The 15,504-nt window shown below is 34.6% G+C and overlaps 1 protein-coding gene across 1 annotated transcript in view; it reads left to right on the top strand.

Moving 5' to 3' along the window:
- EML5 (echinoderm microtubule associated protein like 5) overlaps window positions 1–15,504 on the top strand; it is a 98,004-nt gene that overhangs the window by 17,368 nt on the left and 65,132 nt on the right. Inside the window, exons 5-13 of the mRNA XM_023752517.1 lie at window positions 752–937; window positions 1,251–1,386; window positions 2,122–2,323; window positions 6,242–6,379; window positions 7,687–7,943; window positions 9,623–9,835; window positions 13,193–13,360; window positions 14,024–14,130; window positions 14,612–14,730. Coding sequence (XP_023608285.1) covers window positions 752–937; window positions 1,251–1,386; window positions 2,122–2,323; window positions 6,242–6,379; window positions 7,687–7,943; window positions 9,623–9,835; window positions 13,193–13,360; window positions 14,024–14,130; window positions 14,612–14,730 — 1,526 coding nt within the window. The remainder of the gene's footprint in view (window positions 1–751; window positions 938–1,250; window positions 1,387–2,121; window positions 2,324–6,241; window positions 6,380–7,686; window positions 7,944–9,622; window positions 9,836–13,192; window positions 13,361–14,023; window positions 14,131–14,611; window positions 14,731–15,504) is intronic.

The following is a 15,504-nucleotide window of genomic DNA, read 5'->3' as shown; positions in this document are numbered from 1 at the left end:
GAGATGTCCCGGATTGTGAGAGGGTGCAGGCCGGTCTGAGGGACACCCCCTTCCCGTGCACAAATTTCATGCACCGGGCCTCTAGAGTGTGTGTGTGTGTGTGTGTGTGTGTGTGTGTGTGTGTGTGTATGTGCATATATATATCCGCCTTTGCCCCAATTTTGTTTTTTTATTTCTCTCTGCAAACTATTAAAATTTACCTGAATTCACAAAGAAGAACAAATTTCTGGTCATGAAGATTTATGTTTGACCTGTTTGACTTCCCTGTGTTTTCCCAAGAATGAACCAGTCATTCCAAATATGTGTCTCTCTTATTTTTTAAGCTTTGAAAAGATCAACGGGTGCAACATACTAATCCTTTTCTTTTTCCCTGTCTTTGCTGTCTTTATCAGATTGAACATTAGGTTTGGTTCTTTTTCCTATTAATATATAGTATCTTCATTGCTAGCTCATTCCCAACTTTTCAACCTAAGTTTCATGTGGTTTTCTCTTCAGAAAGCTAAGGGAAGCGTAGCATATTTAAAAAGTAATGTAGTTCATCCCCACCCTGTTATTCTTACAGATAAGTATTGAAACCAGTGACTTATCTGCTATAACTAGCTGTTGACAACACTAGGATGAGGATGGGAACCATGAATGCTATTGTATCATAAGGGAAATGCTGCTCTAAAGTAGCATCAAAGTATTGGGAATGTTTTACTTTGTTTTATAAGCATTCTTTGATAATCTGATTATACTCTGTATCTTTTAGTTCTGGAGTTTATGTGGAAATGCTCTGACCCCAAAACGAGGAGTCTTTGGTAAGACTGGCGACCTTCAAACAATATTGTGCCTGGCCTGTGCAAGGGATGAATTAACATATTCTGGTGCACTCAATGGGGATATATATGTATGGAAAGGAATCAATCTCATACGAACAATACAAGGGGCCCATACTGTAAGTACATTTAAATATTTCCAAACACTTTTTGATGTTAACTGCTTATCTTCTTGTCTTAGAACAGAAGATTACATAATATAGAGAACTTTCTGATCAGTTCAGTGACTTGGAAAATGTTATAACAGAATTAATTTTATGCCTATCTGTAATTAATTTTTATAGGATATAAGGTTTAACTTTATTTTCTTTTATGTTATGTGCATATCATTAAATACCTCTTTGGTCATATATTGAGTTACTATATATAATCTATTTCTAGATTTTATAGATTTTCTTAAAACGTAAAATGTTAAATTATTTCCCCTTCCAGGCAGGAATTTTTAGCATGAATGCTTGTGAAGAAGGCTTTGCCACTGGTGGCAGAGATGGCTGCATTCGTCTTTGGGATTTAACTTTTAAACCAATTACTGTGATTGATCTCAGGGAAACAGACCAGGGATACAAAGGTAATAACAAACCAAATAGTATCTCATTACTAGGCAAATTCTAAATTTACCTAGGATTGTCTGTTTCTTTCAGGAAACATGAATGTATGTTTTATAAATATAATGAGACATTTGCCCGTTCACAGTGTATACATTTCATTGGAATTTTTCTGTTGAAGAGAAATTTTGCCTAAAGCCAGTCTAGGTTTACTGTTACGACAAAGATTCTTTCATGTCTGATGACTGTTATAATGGACCTAAAGAGAGATGTGATAGATACTTACTTGGTAACCTTGAGTCTTGAAACGATTTTACTATTAGAATGCTAGAAGTAACTTTAGCAAATAAACTGTTGGAAAGAAAGTGTGTCAAGGGTTGGAGGAAACTGTACACAGCACCTCTATGTTGGTCATAATGTATAGATAAGAAAACTGAGAGAAACATTAGCTTTCCCCAGGTTACAAAAGGAATCGTGAAGTATACAGAAAAAGTAGAAGTCTCTTTTTCTTTTTTAATTAAAAAATTTTTTAAACCTCATACTCGGGCGAGAATTAAAATAATAATAATAATAAAAAGAGAAGTATTCCATATAGAAAACAGTACAGAGAATTTCTAAAAGATGTGTGGATCAGAGACTTACAGATTTCTTTTATCTTACATCTAAGGTATAAAAAGGTATAAAATTTAATACCAGTTTAGGCCATCGGAATTCTGTTATTACAGCATTGCTCTTAAATACAATTCACTTTTGACTAGGTTTGTCTGTGAGGAGTGTTTGTTGGCGAGGTGACCACATTCTAGTTGGAACACAGGACAGTGAAATTTTTGAAATTGTGGTGCATGAAAGAAAGAAACCCTTCCTAATTATGCAAGGGCATTGTGAGGGTGAACTCTGGGCACTTGCCATCCATCCTACAAAACCTTTGGCCGTGACTGGAAGTGATGATCGTTCAGTCAGGTAAGCCAATTATAAAATAATAGTGTAGGCTGGAATTTGTTCTTAAACATAAGAAAAACTTTTTAAAAATACATTTAAATTTTGTCAACTTTTGTGATATAACAAATGAACATAATTAAGAGGCACTTAAAAATTAATGGAATTAACTATAAGATTTGTTTTTTCCCATTAAAAAACATTAAGTTGGAGTTTGTTCCATTTCAAAATATACAGAGCTACCTCCACCTTTTTAGTATCCTGTAATATTCCATTGCATGGATATGCTGTAATTTATTCAACAATAAAATGTTGTCCAGATAACTTCACCACAGTACTGGCTGCACATATAAAGGCTGCTTTTGCCTTATAATTTTAGATTGAATTCATTAAGAAACAGTATCAAATCTGTAGCAAAAGCTAATTTCAAACGCTGCTGTTCAGTGTTTAATAATAGTAATTGAGAGCAGTTCTGGTTCAGAAAAATTTCATTCTTGACTCTGAGATCAAAATACAATAAAAATTTATCACTGCTAAACCATTAAACTGCTGTTTAGCAGTGCAAGTTAGAATTTTTAACTTCTATTACTGACAAAAATGCAGACCTGATGGAGGTTAGATCCACAAGAGCAAATGAAGCTCAGGGTTATCACTATTGGTTCAAAGAAACAATTCAAATTTTTTTTTTTTTTTGCTTAATACTTGCTAAAGAATAATACAATGAATATATAGGCTTTGTAAAAATTAATAAACAGAAACCTCATTTAAAATGAAGTCAGGAGGCCAGAAAGGGGAGCTCTCATTCCCCATGGTCAAGGAGAACAGGAAGAACTCTTTTTTTTATTTTGTGGGGTTTTTTAAAATATGTTTTTACTGATTCCAGAGAGAGAGGAAAGGAGAAGGAGGGAGAGAGAAAGAGAGAGAGAAACATCGATCTGTTTCCTCCTGTAGGCAGATGGACCCACAAGCTGGGTATGTGCCCTATCTGGAAATCAAACCCGTCCTTTTGGTGTACCAGTACTTGCTCCAACTAACTGAGCCACACGTGCCAGGGTGGGAAGAGCTCTGTTTTATAACAGCTCTCACAACTTCTCCTTTATAAATGAGTTTCCTCTCCTTTGTTTCTCTGGACTGTGTGTGGTTCACCATTAGACAACATGTTCCAGTTACAATTCTTCTTTGTAGTCAAATAAACCCATTTTACTGGAGAAACACCTGGCTGTTTTCACAGGCTTTATAAACTAGTCTGAGGCATTTCCCCCCATATTTTTACCACCATTTGATTCCACTTTAGGTGGTGTCAGATTAGTGCTTTCTCACTAATGCCTTTAAAAATATTCTAGCCTACAGTTGTTCCACACAGACTGTTCATAGAAGCTATTTGTTCATCACTGCAAACTTGGCATTGGCACCTCAAATAAACAACTGAGTAGTATCCATAACATCTGTGGATTTAACAAAATTCAAGGAAAACCAACCACTTAAAATTATTTTCCTTGTTTTTTTAATTAGTTGTTGGTGTTGTTCCCAACACTCTCATCATCTCCTTGAGCAAACTGTTCTCACCAAAAAGCTAATAGTCTTACTTTTATTTTTTCCAGACACATTTCTTCAGCTGCTGCAATTCAAAATAATTTAGTTAATCCTTTACCAATAAACAGTTTTTTTTTGCTTGCCTAACAAATGAGCCACTCAGAAACTTACTTTTGTGGAAACCTCATTTTAATTTTAAAGAAATGCTGCTGCAATGAGATATTTTGTTTTAAATTTTCTGACCATTGGTTTCCTGTGAGTTGAACATATTGTGATGAGCGCTTAGTCTGAAAATAACACATATTTGTATTCCTTTAAAAAAGCTATTGTGTCATTGCAAAATAAACATAATGCTTTACTAACTCAGTAACAGTATAATTTGTAATTGGCTTTAAAAATGTGCCTTAAAAATGCAGTACTCAAAGTTTACTTTTCTTTTTTTTTTTTTTAATGTATTTTATTGATTTTTTACAGAGAGGAAGGGAGAGGGATAGAGCGTTAGAAACATCGATGAGAGAGAAACATCGATCAGCTGCCTCCTGCACACTCCCTGCTGGGGATGTATCATTGCAAAATAAACATAATGTTTTACTAATTCAGTAACAGTATAATTTGTAATTAGCTTTAAAAATGTGCCTTAAAAATGCAGTACTCAAAGTTTACTTTTCTGTGTTTTGTTTTTTTTCTTGTTCTGACATGGATGGGTATGTACTAGAAATTAAAAATAATATATTGTCACCGTATGATAATACATGTGGCACTCAAAATTCTATCAAATTATAACTGTGTCAATTTAGTGCGCTGAAGGAGCGTGCAAAGTGATATGTCACACACTGTCTGCCTTCTCTTTTGCAGTGGGTGACTCAGCACTGCCTCCGTAGTGTGAAAGCAGCCATAGACAATATGTAAACAAACAAATGTGGCTGTTTCCATCAAACTTGATTTACGGATTTGATTTTGACTTGAATTTCATATGATTTTCTCATGTCTCAAAATGTTATTCTGTTAATTTTTTTCCACCACTTAAACATGTAAAGAAAACTTCTTAGTTTGCAGACTGTACAAAAACAGGCAGTGGGCCCCCTTTGACCCACCAGCTCTGGTTTGCTGATCCCTGTGGTAGAACATAGAAAGTCTTCAGTAATTATCACATGCCTATCATGAGATATTAATATTAAAACTTTGAAGTTTTTCCTTTCAAATCAGGAAGACAATGATTTCCACTCTCACCATTATATTCAGCTGTAGAGTAAAAGTCTTTGTCAGCACAGTAGGGCCAAATATATATGTATGATAGAATATTTATGTGTTTATGTATCGGGGGATATAGATATTTGGATTGTAAGAGAAGAAACAACTCTCGTTTGTAGGTATTATGATTGTATATGTAGAAAATTGAAAGGAAGATAGAAATTATTGGAATTAAAAAGAATTTAGCAAATTTCCCTGGATATATAAAAATATACAGAATCATTTTTCCTATAAGACAGCAACACACAAAATAGTTTTTTTTAAAATATATTTTATTGATTTTTTTTACAGAGAGGAAGGGAGAGGGATAGAGAGTTAGAAACATCAATGAGAGAGAAACATCAATCAGCTGCCTCCTACACACCCCCAACTGGGGATGTGCCCTCAACCAAGGTACATGCCCTTGACCAGAATCGAACCTGGGACCCTTCAGTCCGCAGGCTGACGCTCCATCCACTGAGCCAAACCAGCCAGGGCCAAAATAGTTTTTTTAAAAGATGCTGCTAGAAAAACATTTAAGAATCTACTTAGTTTTACTGATCTTTTCCTAACCTTTTGGGGTAGATGCCTGTTCATTAAGTTGTTGCCTTTGTTTTTATAATATCTGCAAAGTTCCTCCTAAGTACTGTGTCAGCTGTATCCCATAAGTTTTGATATAAAACAGGTTTATAATAACTTACTTCAAAAGAGTAACTACTTTTCATTAGGATTTTGTCTTTGTCCTTTAGGTTATTTGGAAGTATAATTCTTAATTTTCAAACAATGGGTATTTTCTTTTTATATTTTTGTTGTAGATTTTTAACATTAGAGTCTGGAATAGACTCAGTTTGCATAGTCTTAATTTGAAAGACTATATACAAAGTATATGCCATGTACCACTATATTATATCTAGATCTCCCCTTTGATCAGGGTAGAAATCATCTATTTAAAAAATTAATGTCATTACATTGTTTTAAAATAAAAGATTCTATCCCCTCTTGTCATTTTAAGCATAAACAGTATTTCTGTTTTCATGGATAAGAATTCCATGAAGTATAGAGTTAAAATCTAGATTTTTCTTAAAATGAGATTATTATTTTAACCAAAATGTTTTCATAGAGTCTATTTTTTAAGCATACACCAGTTAACTATTCTTATATTTTAATTAAATGTTACAGGATATGGAGCCTAGTAGATCATGCATTAATAGCAAGGTGTAATATGGAAGAACCAATTCGTTGTGCAGCTGTAAATGTAGATGGAATCCATCTTGCCCTTGGAATGAAGGATGGCTCATTCACTGTACTTAGAGTAAGGTATGGTATTAGGGGAGAAACAGAAGCAGATAGTAATTTTCTAATACTTATTGTTTTACCCATTTCCTTTTTAATTAACATATACTTCCGGTATTAGTTTCATTAAATATAAAAATGTATTTATAAAATGCTTTGTCAGAAAATTAAGTTAACTCAGAAACCTTTGTTTGGGGGTTAAGAATGCTTAATAGATTAATGGCTAAAATTTAAACTCTAAATTTGGGTCCTGACTTTTCATTCCTGGGTAGTAGTGATTTTCAGTAATGCTCCTCTGTCATTGAAGGGGGTGGGATGGACATTGAGCCTTTAAAAATGGCTGAATGGCTTTGTTATTTGAAAAAAGTTCCTTCTGTTTTTCCTTTGTTTGGGTCTACTTTGAAGAATTTGTTAAAGCAATTAACATCTAGTGTTGAATTATAGATATGGTATAGATAAGTATTTATGAAATCTTTTTATTGAATTTATTGGGGTGACACTGATTAACAAAATTATATGGGCTTCACGTGCACAATTCTATTTCACATCACATCTCTGTACATGTCTCTGTCCATCATCATTTATCCCCTTCTTTCCTCCCCCACCTCCCCTCCGGCATTCACCACACTGTTGTCTTGGTGAGGACCATCCACTCAGTTGCCCAATCCAGAAACCATTAATTCATTTCTTCCTTTTGCCTCCCTGGTTTGGTGCAATGGTATTTCAGCTGGTCTCCTTACCTCCTGTTTTACTTATCTCAAAATCTTTTTCACCCTACAGCTATAGTGACGCCTAACACATTTGTTTGCATCCCTCCTCTTTCTGAAGTATGATAAAAGCTTTGGACTGTGCTTAGGATAAAATTCATAATCCGTAGTTAACATAGACTGAAATGCCCATCTCTCCAGCCTATTTCTTTCTACCTCAATCTCTCTCTTTGAACACGTATAAAATATCTTTTACTTTTTCAGACACATCCTGTTCTCTCGTACTTCTGAGTTTGTATAGATGCTGACTCCTCTTTCAACATAAAATTTTGCAACTTTATTTCCTTTATCGTATGGCTCCATAAAGTTAATCTGAATCTCTAAACTGCTTGAAGTAATTCAGGAAATGAAATTTAGCATTTTTTACCTGTTTCCAACTATATTGTACTTATATATTTCTGTTCAGCAAAATAATTATTCCTTAATACTGCTTGTCTCATTTACATTTATTTTATTGGTTATGAATACTTGATACAGCCTCACAGTCATTTTACACACATTTGGAAACTGAACTAATTCGGTAGTGACTTTTTTCATATGGTTTAATGTTTTTTTTCTTTACAGAGATATGACGGAAGTTGTACATATTAAAGATAGGAAAGAGGCAATTCATGAGTTAAAATATTCACCAGATGGAACTTACCTTGCTGTTGGATGCAACGACAGCTCAGTTGATATTTATGGAGTTTCTCAGCGTTACAAAAAAATGGGGGAATGTGTGGGATCACTTAGTTTCATCACTCATCTGGACTGGTCCTCAGACAGTAGATACTTGCAGACTAATGATGGAAATGGTAAAAGACTTTTTTATAGGATGCCAGGTAAAAATTTCTAATACATTATTCATAAATGAAAGATTTTTAGTGCCTGTAAATTATTCTCGGATTTCACTAGAAACAGAGTTCAGTTACATTTGACTATAAGAAATCAGTGAAGACCTGAGTTAATATTTTGGGCATTATGATCTTTTCCATAAGGCTGCCCTAATTAATTGAAGTCTTTGTGGTTCTTAATTAAAGCTTTATTGCTTAGAGCAGTGGTTCTCAACCTTCCTAATGCCGCAACCCTTTAATACAGTTCCTCATGTTGTGGTAACCCCCAATTTCTTTTTTTTATTAGTTAAGGTATTACAAATGTGTCCTCATCCCCCCCATTAACCCCCAATTTCATTGCTACAAATTGAACATAATTAAAGCATAGTGATTAATCACAAAAACAATGTGTAATTATATATGTGTTTTCCGATGGTCTTAGGCGACCCCTGTGAAAGGGTCGTTCGACCCCCAAAGGGGTCTCGACCCACAGGTTGAGAACCGCTGGCTTAGAGGATCTAGAATAAGCATGTCAAACTCGTGGCCCATGGGCCACATACCTCGTTTATTTGGCCCATGTTAGCTCTGTGTTTGACATGCTTGATCTAGAACCTTTGTTGAATTCCATGCCACGTGTATTGTACCAGTATATGGTAAAGTCCTTGTGTGTATTAGGAAGTCAAAAATGCAATTTTTATTGTGGAACTTCTATATAATTGCTACAAATGTCTAACCTTAAGTTGTTTGGGTATTTGTGGTTGCCAATATTAATAAGCTAATAAATTAAATTTGAAAAAGTTTTCATCAAAGATTTAAAAAGAGATTTAAAACAGAGCAAAATATTCTTAGTACTTTATTTAGTATGATAGTGAATTAGTCACTTTTGCAATAATTAATTTGATACAACTACATAATTAAGTTAATGCATCTCAATAGTGTTTACTAACAATCTGTATGTAATGAACATTGAATCAATCCTAAAGTCCTGCTACCGAATGTAAATGTATTACTTCCCACTCGTCTTTCCTTCCCAGTCCATTTCAAAAGCTCTCTTTTTCTCAACCATGTACCTTCTTAGGTTTCTTTTTGAATACTTGATTTGTCACTTTCTTAGAGCTTTTGCTTTTTCTTCTAACTTACCCTGTTGTGACTAATCTGTAGCATGACGTTAATAGGGTTCAGTTTTATTCTTCACATGGTGAACCTGCTAAGCTACATCCAGTTAAATCTGTGTGTGTCTCTGAATCAGTATAATTTTGGCTTTTTAAAAATTTCTAGCATTTTATTCTCTCCTCTTTTTACCATATTTACAAACCTGTTCATGGGTTCTATTTTTAAGTGGAGTGGGAGGCTATTTAATTTTTTTTTTAATTCCTCAACCACAAAACATGTGGGGTTTTTTTTAAAGTGATTTTTTTTCCCAGAGAGAGGAAGGGAGAAATATTAATGTGAGCAAGAAACATCAGTTGGTTGCCTCCTGTATGCCCCCTGACGGGATCAAATCCAAAACCTAGGTATGTGCCCTGACCACCTTTTCGTGTACAGGACTGCACTCCAACCAAGTGAGCCACCTAACCAGGGTGGGAAGCTATTAAAAGTTTTGGAGTTTACCATGATATCAGTACAATTTATGCTTTAGTAAAAATCAAATGAAATAACTTACTAAATTAAGACTGATTTCTTTTTAGGAGGTAAAGAAGTGACAAATAAAGATGAAACAAAAGGTGTTCACTGGGCTTCATGGACATGTGTTTCAGGCCTTGAAGTAAATGGAATTTGGCCCAAGTATTCCGATATTAATGATATAAATTCAGTAGATGGAAACTATATTGGACAAGTTTTAGTTACAGCTGATGACTATGGAATTGTAAAATTATTTCGATATCCTTGTTTAAGAAAAGGTAATTTTTCTTTCAAAGTACTATTTTATAAGACTTTTAACTTCTTGCAAAAAAGTTAGTCGAGATAAATAGAGGGTTTATGTTTTTGAAAATATGTGCATTGATAATTTGGTGAAGTTGCATTAAAATGGACAAAATTAGCTGCTTTTTTATTTTGTTAATTAAAAATTATTGCCATGTTACTTTTTTTCACATGATGTTTTTATTAGAAAATTATTTTTGAATTCATATATTATGAATGGACTAATACTTTATCTCTTTCTTTTTAAGAATCATTTTTCTTCCCACTTCCAGAATTGTTTCATATTGTCAGACTGTACACTGATGTTTATTCTTTTCTTATGGTTTATTATCTTTATTTATGCAACTCGTTGAACATATATCTTTTAGGCGACATTGTCTTATGTCTTTTTCTCAAGAATTCTGATGAAGTAGTGAACTGTACAAGTTCATGTCATAGTTTGGAATCTATTCGTTTGTTGGTTGGTCTCACATGCGAGTGTGTTTTCCTTTGAATCCTTAATATATGTTGTTTGCCATTTGTTTACTTTCTATAATCATGGGGGAAAAATAGGGGTTATTTTCTCTTTTTTTTACTTTGAAGGCAGTGATTTATTCATTTATTGAGTCATTTAACATTTTTTTCAATTATAGCCCTTGCTGGTGTTGGCCAGTGGGTAGAGTGGCGGCCCACACACCACAGGGTCACAGATTCAGTTTTCTGGTCAAGGGCACATGCCTGGGTTGCAGCAATGATGCCTCTCTTTCACATTGATCTTTCTCTCCCTCTTTCTCTCTCTCTGTCCCCCTCCTTCCCTTCTTCCCACTCTCTAAAAATCAATGGAAAAAAATATCCTCAGGTGAGCATTAACAAAAATATTTTTCAATTATAGTTTACATTTAATATTGCTTTGTATTAGTTTCAGGTGTACAGCATAGTGGTTAGAGTCTAACTGTTAGACAGTCATATACTTTACAAAGTAGTCCCCCCGGTACTTCAAGTACCCACCTGGCACTGTACATAGTAATTGCAATATTGACTATTCCCTATGCTGTACTTTACATCCCTGTGACTGTTTTGTGACTACCGATTTGCACTTAATCCGTCCACCTTTTTTACCCAGTCCCTCAACCCCCTTCCCCTCTGTCAACCGTCAGTCTGATCTCAGTATCTATGAGTCTGTTCCTGTTTCATTACTTTATTTTGCTCTTTAGATGTAAGGAGTTATTTTTATATATCATCTCTTTTTCTTGGGTATCTTCTAAAATGATGATATTAATCATTTTTTTCATAGTCCTGGGGAATAAATGAAATTCTGTATTTGTCATTTATCTCATGCCTTGTTCCATAAAGTATTTGAGTCAGCTTATAACAGGCCCATAAGTACTAAAATAATTGTATGAATAAAATATTAGTACCAGAGCAAATACCATAGTATTAAACCAGATAAAAAAATAACAGTATGCCCGGCTGGGTTGCTCACTTAGTTTGGCCGTCATCCTGATGAGCCAAGATTGCAGGTTTGATTCCCCAGTCGGGGCACATACTAGAATCAGTGAACGCGTAAATAAGTGGGACAACGAATCAGTGTTTCTCTCTCCCATCAGTAAAAAAGAAATAAAGAAAACAATAGTAGTCAAATGTCAAAATGAAATGTGAGCTTCCTGGAAACCAACTTGCTACTCAGGGAAAGCAAAATTTCTGTAGAGGTTTGAATTTACAAAGAGCTCTCTCCTGTTGTATGGGGCTTTATATTAGGTGCAGTGAGTGTATTTCTAGAGCATTACCATCTATAGCAGATGCAGTAATAATTTTAATCTGGTTGTTAAAAGCTTTGGGCAAATGTTAAATGCAGTTTTAGTAAAAGGTGATTATGGGAACAGCTGAAGTCGTTTTATTCAAATATGCAGTCCATGATGCCAACATAAGGGCCCAGTTTTCCTCAAAGCCTAGGCTGATTATTTCTGTGGTGCCTCTAAAGTGGTGAGTTCCAGATGCTGCCAGCTATGCCATGTTGTTGATCCCTGCCTATGAGGTGTTCACTTCCTAGATGCATGTGAAAGTGCATCCATAAGTAATGCAGGCCTTCTGTAACTTAACATAAAACTTTTAAAATGTTATCAAAATGAAGCCAAACCTTATATACCCAGTGTGCTTTATTTATTTATTTATTTATTTATTTATTTATTTATTTAATGTTTTTGTTTCAGAGAGGAAGGGAGAGGGAGAGAGAAATAGAAACATCAATGATGAGAGAGAATCATTGATTGGCTGCTTCCTGCATGCCCCCTACTAGGGATCGAGCCCGCAACCCAGGCATGTGCCCTTGACTGGAATCGAACCAGGGACCCTTCAGTCCACAGGCCGATGCTCTATCCACTGGGCCAAACCAGCTGGGCTACCCAGTGTGCTTTAACAGGATTGTGTATATGTTGCCAAATATCAGATTTATTTAAGCAGGATATGGAGAAAGTACTCTAAACTTAGATCCTCAGAAATGGTTTCCATTACACACATTTTTAAAAAGCTCACCACAAAGTAAAACAATTCCGTTACACTTGACAGAGTCTGGTGCATACCACCTTAACCAGATGATATCACCTGACATCATTAGTGATAGCACGGAGCCCCTTGAAGTGATATATCCAGAAGGACCCAACACTGCCTATGCCAAAAATGGCATCTGAATCTAATCATGAAGAAACACCAGGCAAACTCATATTGAAGGGTAGTATACAAACTGTAGAGATTTAAACATGACTATAAAGGACAGTTGTTGGGACAACCACTGGGCATATTTTATTTTGATTAATGTGGCATATTACATTGATTAGTTTTTGTATGTTGAATCAACCAGTGCTTTCCTGGCGTAAATCCCATTTGGTCATGTTGTGTAATCCTTTTTATATGTTGCTTACTAGGTTTGCTAGTATTTTGTTGATGACTGAAGTTTTAAAAGGATCCTGTGGCTGCTGGGGCTGAGAGTGGTGGGGGGGTGCAGTAGACTGGTTTTAATGTCACTTAAGACCAAAGGCCTCAATGCAAAACATTCAAATATGTTAATATGAAATCAATTGATCTTGTGGCTTGCAGGCTTTTTTCAAAGCAGTAAGATCATGCCTCCCAGCCCTGTGGTTCCTATTAAATTATATTGTGAATCAGTAGAACAAAGATTTACATCCCTTGATGTAGACTCATATTTGTTTATCCAACAAATTTTGTATTAACATTTTCCTTTTATCATAATTAAGGTAATGGAAGAAGGATGCATTGGTTCAGGTATAGAAATTATTTTTTGAGGTGGTTTTTTGTGTTGGCATTTGTTTATCAATTGAAAGGTATATTTTTTGTTATAGGGGCCAAGTTTAGAAAATATATTGGCCATTCGGCTCACGTAACTAATGTCAGATGGTCACATGATCATCAGTGGGTTATTTCTATCGGTGGAGCAGATCACGCCGTCTTTCAGTGGAGATTTATTCCTGAAAGAAAACTAAAAGATGCTCTTCACATAGCACCCCAAGGTGAGTAGCAGTACTCACTGCCTGACAATTTCTCTGTCAAATAACTCTCCAGTAATCCCCAAATAACATTTTACTGTTGAAATGTAATCTAGCCTTATGGTATAGTGTATTACTGGAAATTTTAAATTAGACTATCAGGTCTATATGCTTAAAGTCAGATTTCACAGAGCCTGGAATACAAAGTAGATTTAGTTGCATTTTAATCTATGAAATGATGGATGAAGAGAGTTACATTAGCAGAACAAACATTTAATGTATTCTATGGGAGATGGGTATCTAGGTTCTGTATATAGTTTTTTTCCCCCAAAGAAAAGTTATTTAATATCAATTCATCTGTTCATCATAGTATTTTCTAGCTAATTATAGATTAGATTATTTTCATGTTAATTATAGATTGTATTCACTTATATTTGCACAGACATTTAAATTTGATGTAGCAGTCATTGGGGAGAGTGAGGGTACTTAAAGGAGCTATTGAGTTTGCAGTGAGTGGGGGGGTAGGTAGCCTGTAGTACAGTTTACTGACATCTGTGTCACTTGAATGGGTAATTTCATCTGAGTGTTTATGGCTTGTCAGCACAGTCAGCTCTTAGTCATTAATTTTACAGTGCTGCTTTGAAAATGGATCTTTCTTAAATAATGTTTCATTTCTTAAAATTACAGAAAGTCTGGCTGACTCTAATAGTGATGAATCAGATTCAGATCTGTCTGATGTTCCAGAACTGGATTCTGAAATTGAACAGGAGACACAGCTCACTTACCGTCGGCAGGTAATTGTACCCTGAAAAAGTCTAGTTTCTTTTTTCCTCTTAACTCCCTGTTGATTACTCATCTGTTATCTTTTGTGGTTTTTAATTTTCCAAGAAATATGTGGCCATTTGTTTTCCCTCTTTAGGAGTTAAACTTTTGTGAAGTGTTCTTTGATAGTAAGTGCTTGATAGATTAAGTGTGCCTGTATTTTATTTACCTATAGCTTTTTTGTCACAGTACACTTCTATTTATTCCCTTTAAAATATTCTCTTAAGAAGTACAAAAAAATCATGGAACATTAAATATGCACTTGTCAGTGTTACATAGAAAATATAAATTAGTTCTTCCCAAGGAAGTAAGTTTCATAAAGTACCTTCCTATTTAAGACAGTTGTTAAAACTTTAGTAATCAGTAGTAAACACAATGTCTGAAAGTTACATTAGGAATCTGTGAAAACCTTTGTTAATATATATTCTAAAAACATTTCTACATTATTTAAAGGTTTACAAAGAAGATCTACCTCAGCTTAAAGAACAATACAAAGAGAAACAAAAAAGTGGCACTTCTAAAAGAAGAGAGCGGGCTCCAGGAAATAGTATTCGATTACACTTTGTTCATGGGTATAAAACAACAGTTTTTCATTTATGTGTTTGAATTTGGGCTTACATTTATTAGCTGTGTGACTTTGAGCAAGTCACACGACCTCTTAGTGCCTCTGTTTCCCCATCTGTAAATGGAAATAACAGTATCTACTTCATAGTGTTCTGATGACGAGTAAATAAGTAAATAGTTAGGATTTAGAAGTTGTCTGGTACATAATAAGCACTGTGTAAGTGTCTATTAAATAAAAAATTAGTTTGTTTTATGAAAGCTTTATACTTATAGAAATGGATCGCTTGTCTTTAAACAAATGAGTAGTAAAATGTAAGAGAGTATCATCACCTCTACATATGTCTGATTTGGAATGATATTGTGGATTCAATTGGCCTGAGCATTTTGGCCTTCAAATTTTAATTTCGATAAAATACCGTTTCTGGCTTGCCTGAGAACGTTTGGCAGTACAGGTCTCACCTTTCATCCTGGAACAACAGATTCTCCAATCCAACTCTTTTCTTTCTCCTCACCCAGTGATAGTGCTTTCAAGAATTTTAAAAAGGATTTATTTAGCAAAAGTATTTTTTTCTCCCATGGTAATAGGCAGTATTGCCATGCAGTTATATTTTATGAATTGATTTCCTTTGAAGTGCAAAGAAAGGTTGCTATAAATGGAACTGTAATAACCATTTTAGGAAGATTTGACTACTTTTTTCCAGATGAGTATAATATCTTAAAATTACTTAAATTTATTTTTGGAATATATATTGTATTCTCATAGTTCAACAATGTGTCCTCCC

This window comes from Myotis lucifugus, unplaced genomic scaffold (assembly GCF_000147115.1).
Source record: "Myotis lucifugus unplaced genomic scaffold, Myoluc2.0 scaffold_34, whole genome shotgun sequence".
Lineage (NCBI taxonomy): Eukaryota > Metazoa > Chordata > Mammalia > Chiroptera > Vespertilionidae > Myotis > Myotis lucifugus.
The sequence above is the reverse complement of the archived record's forward strand: the minus strand, read 5'-3'. Positions and strand labels throughout refer to the sequence as shown.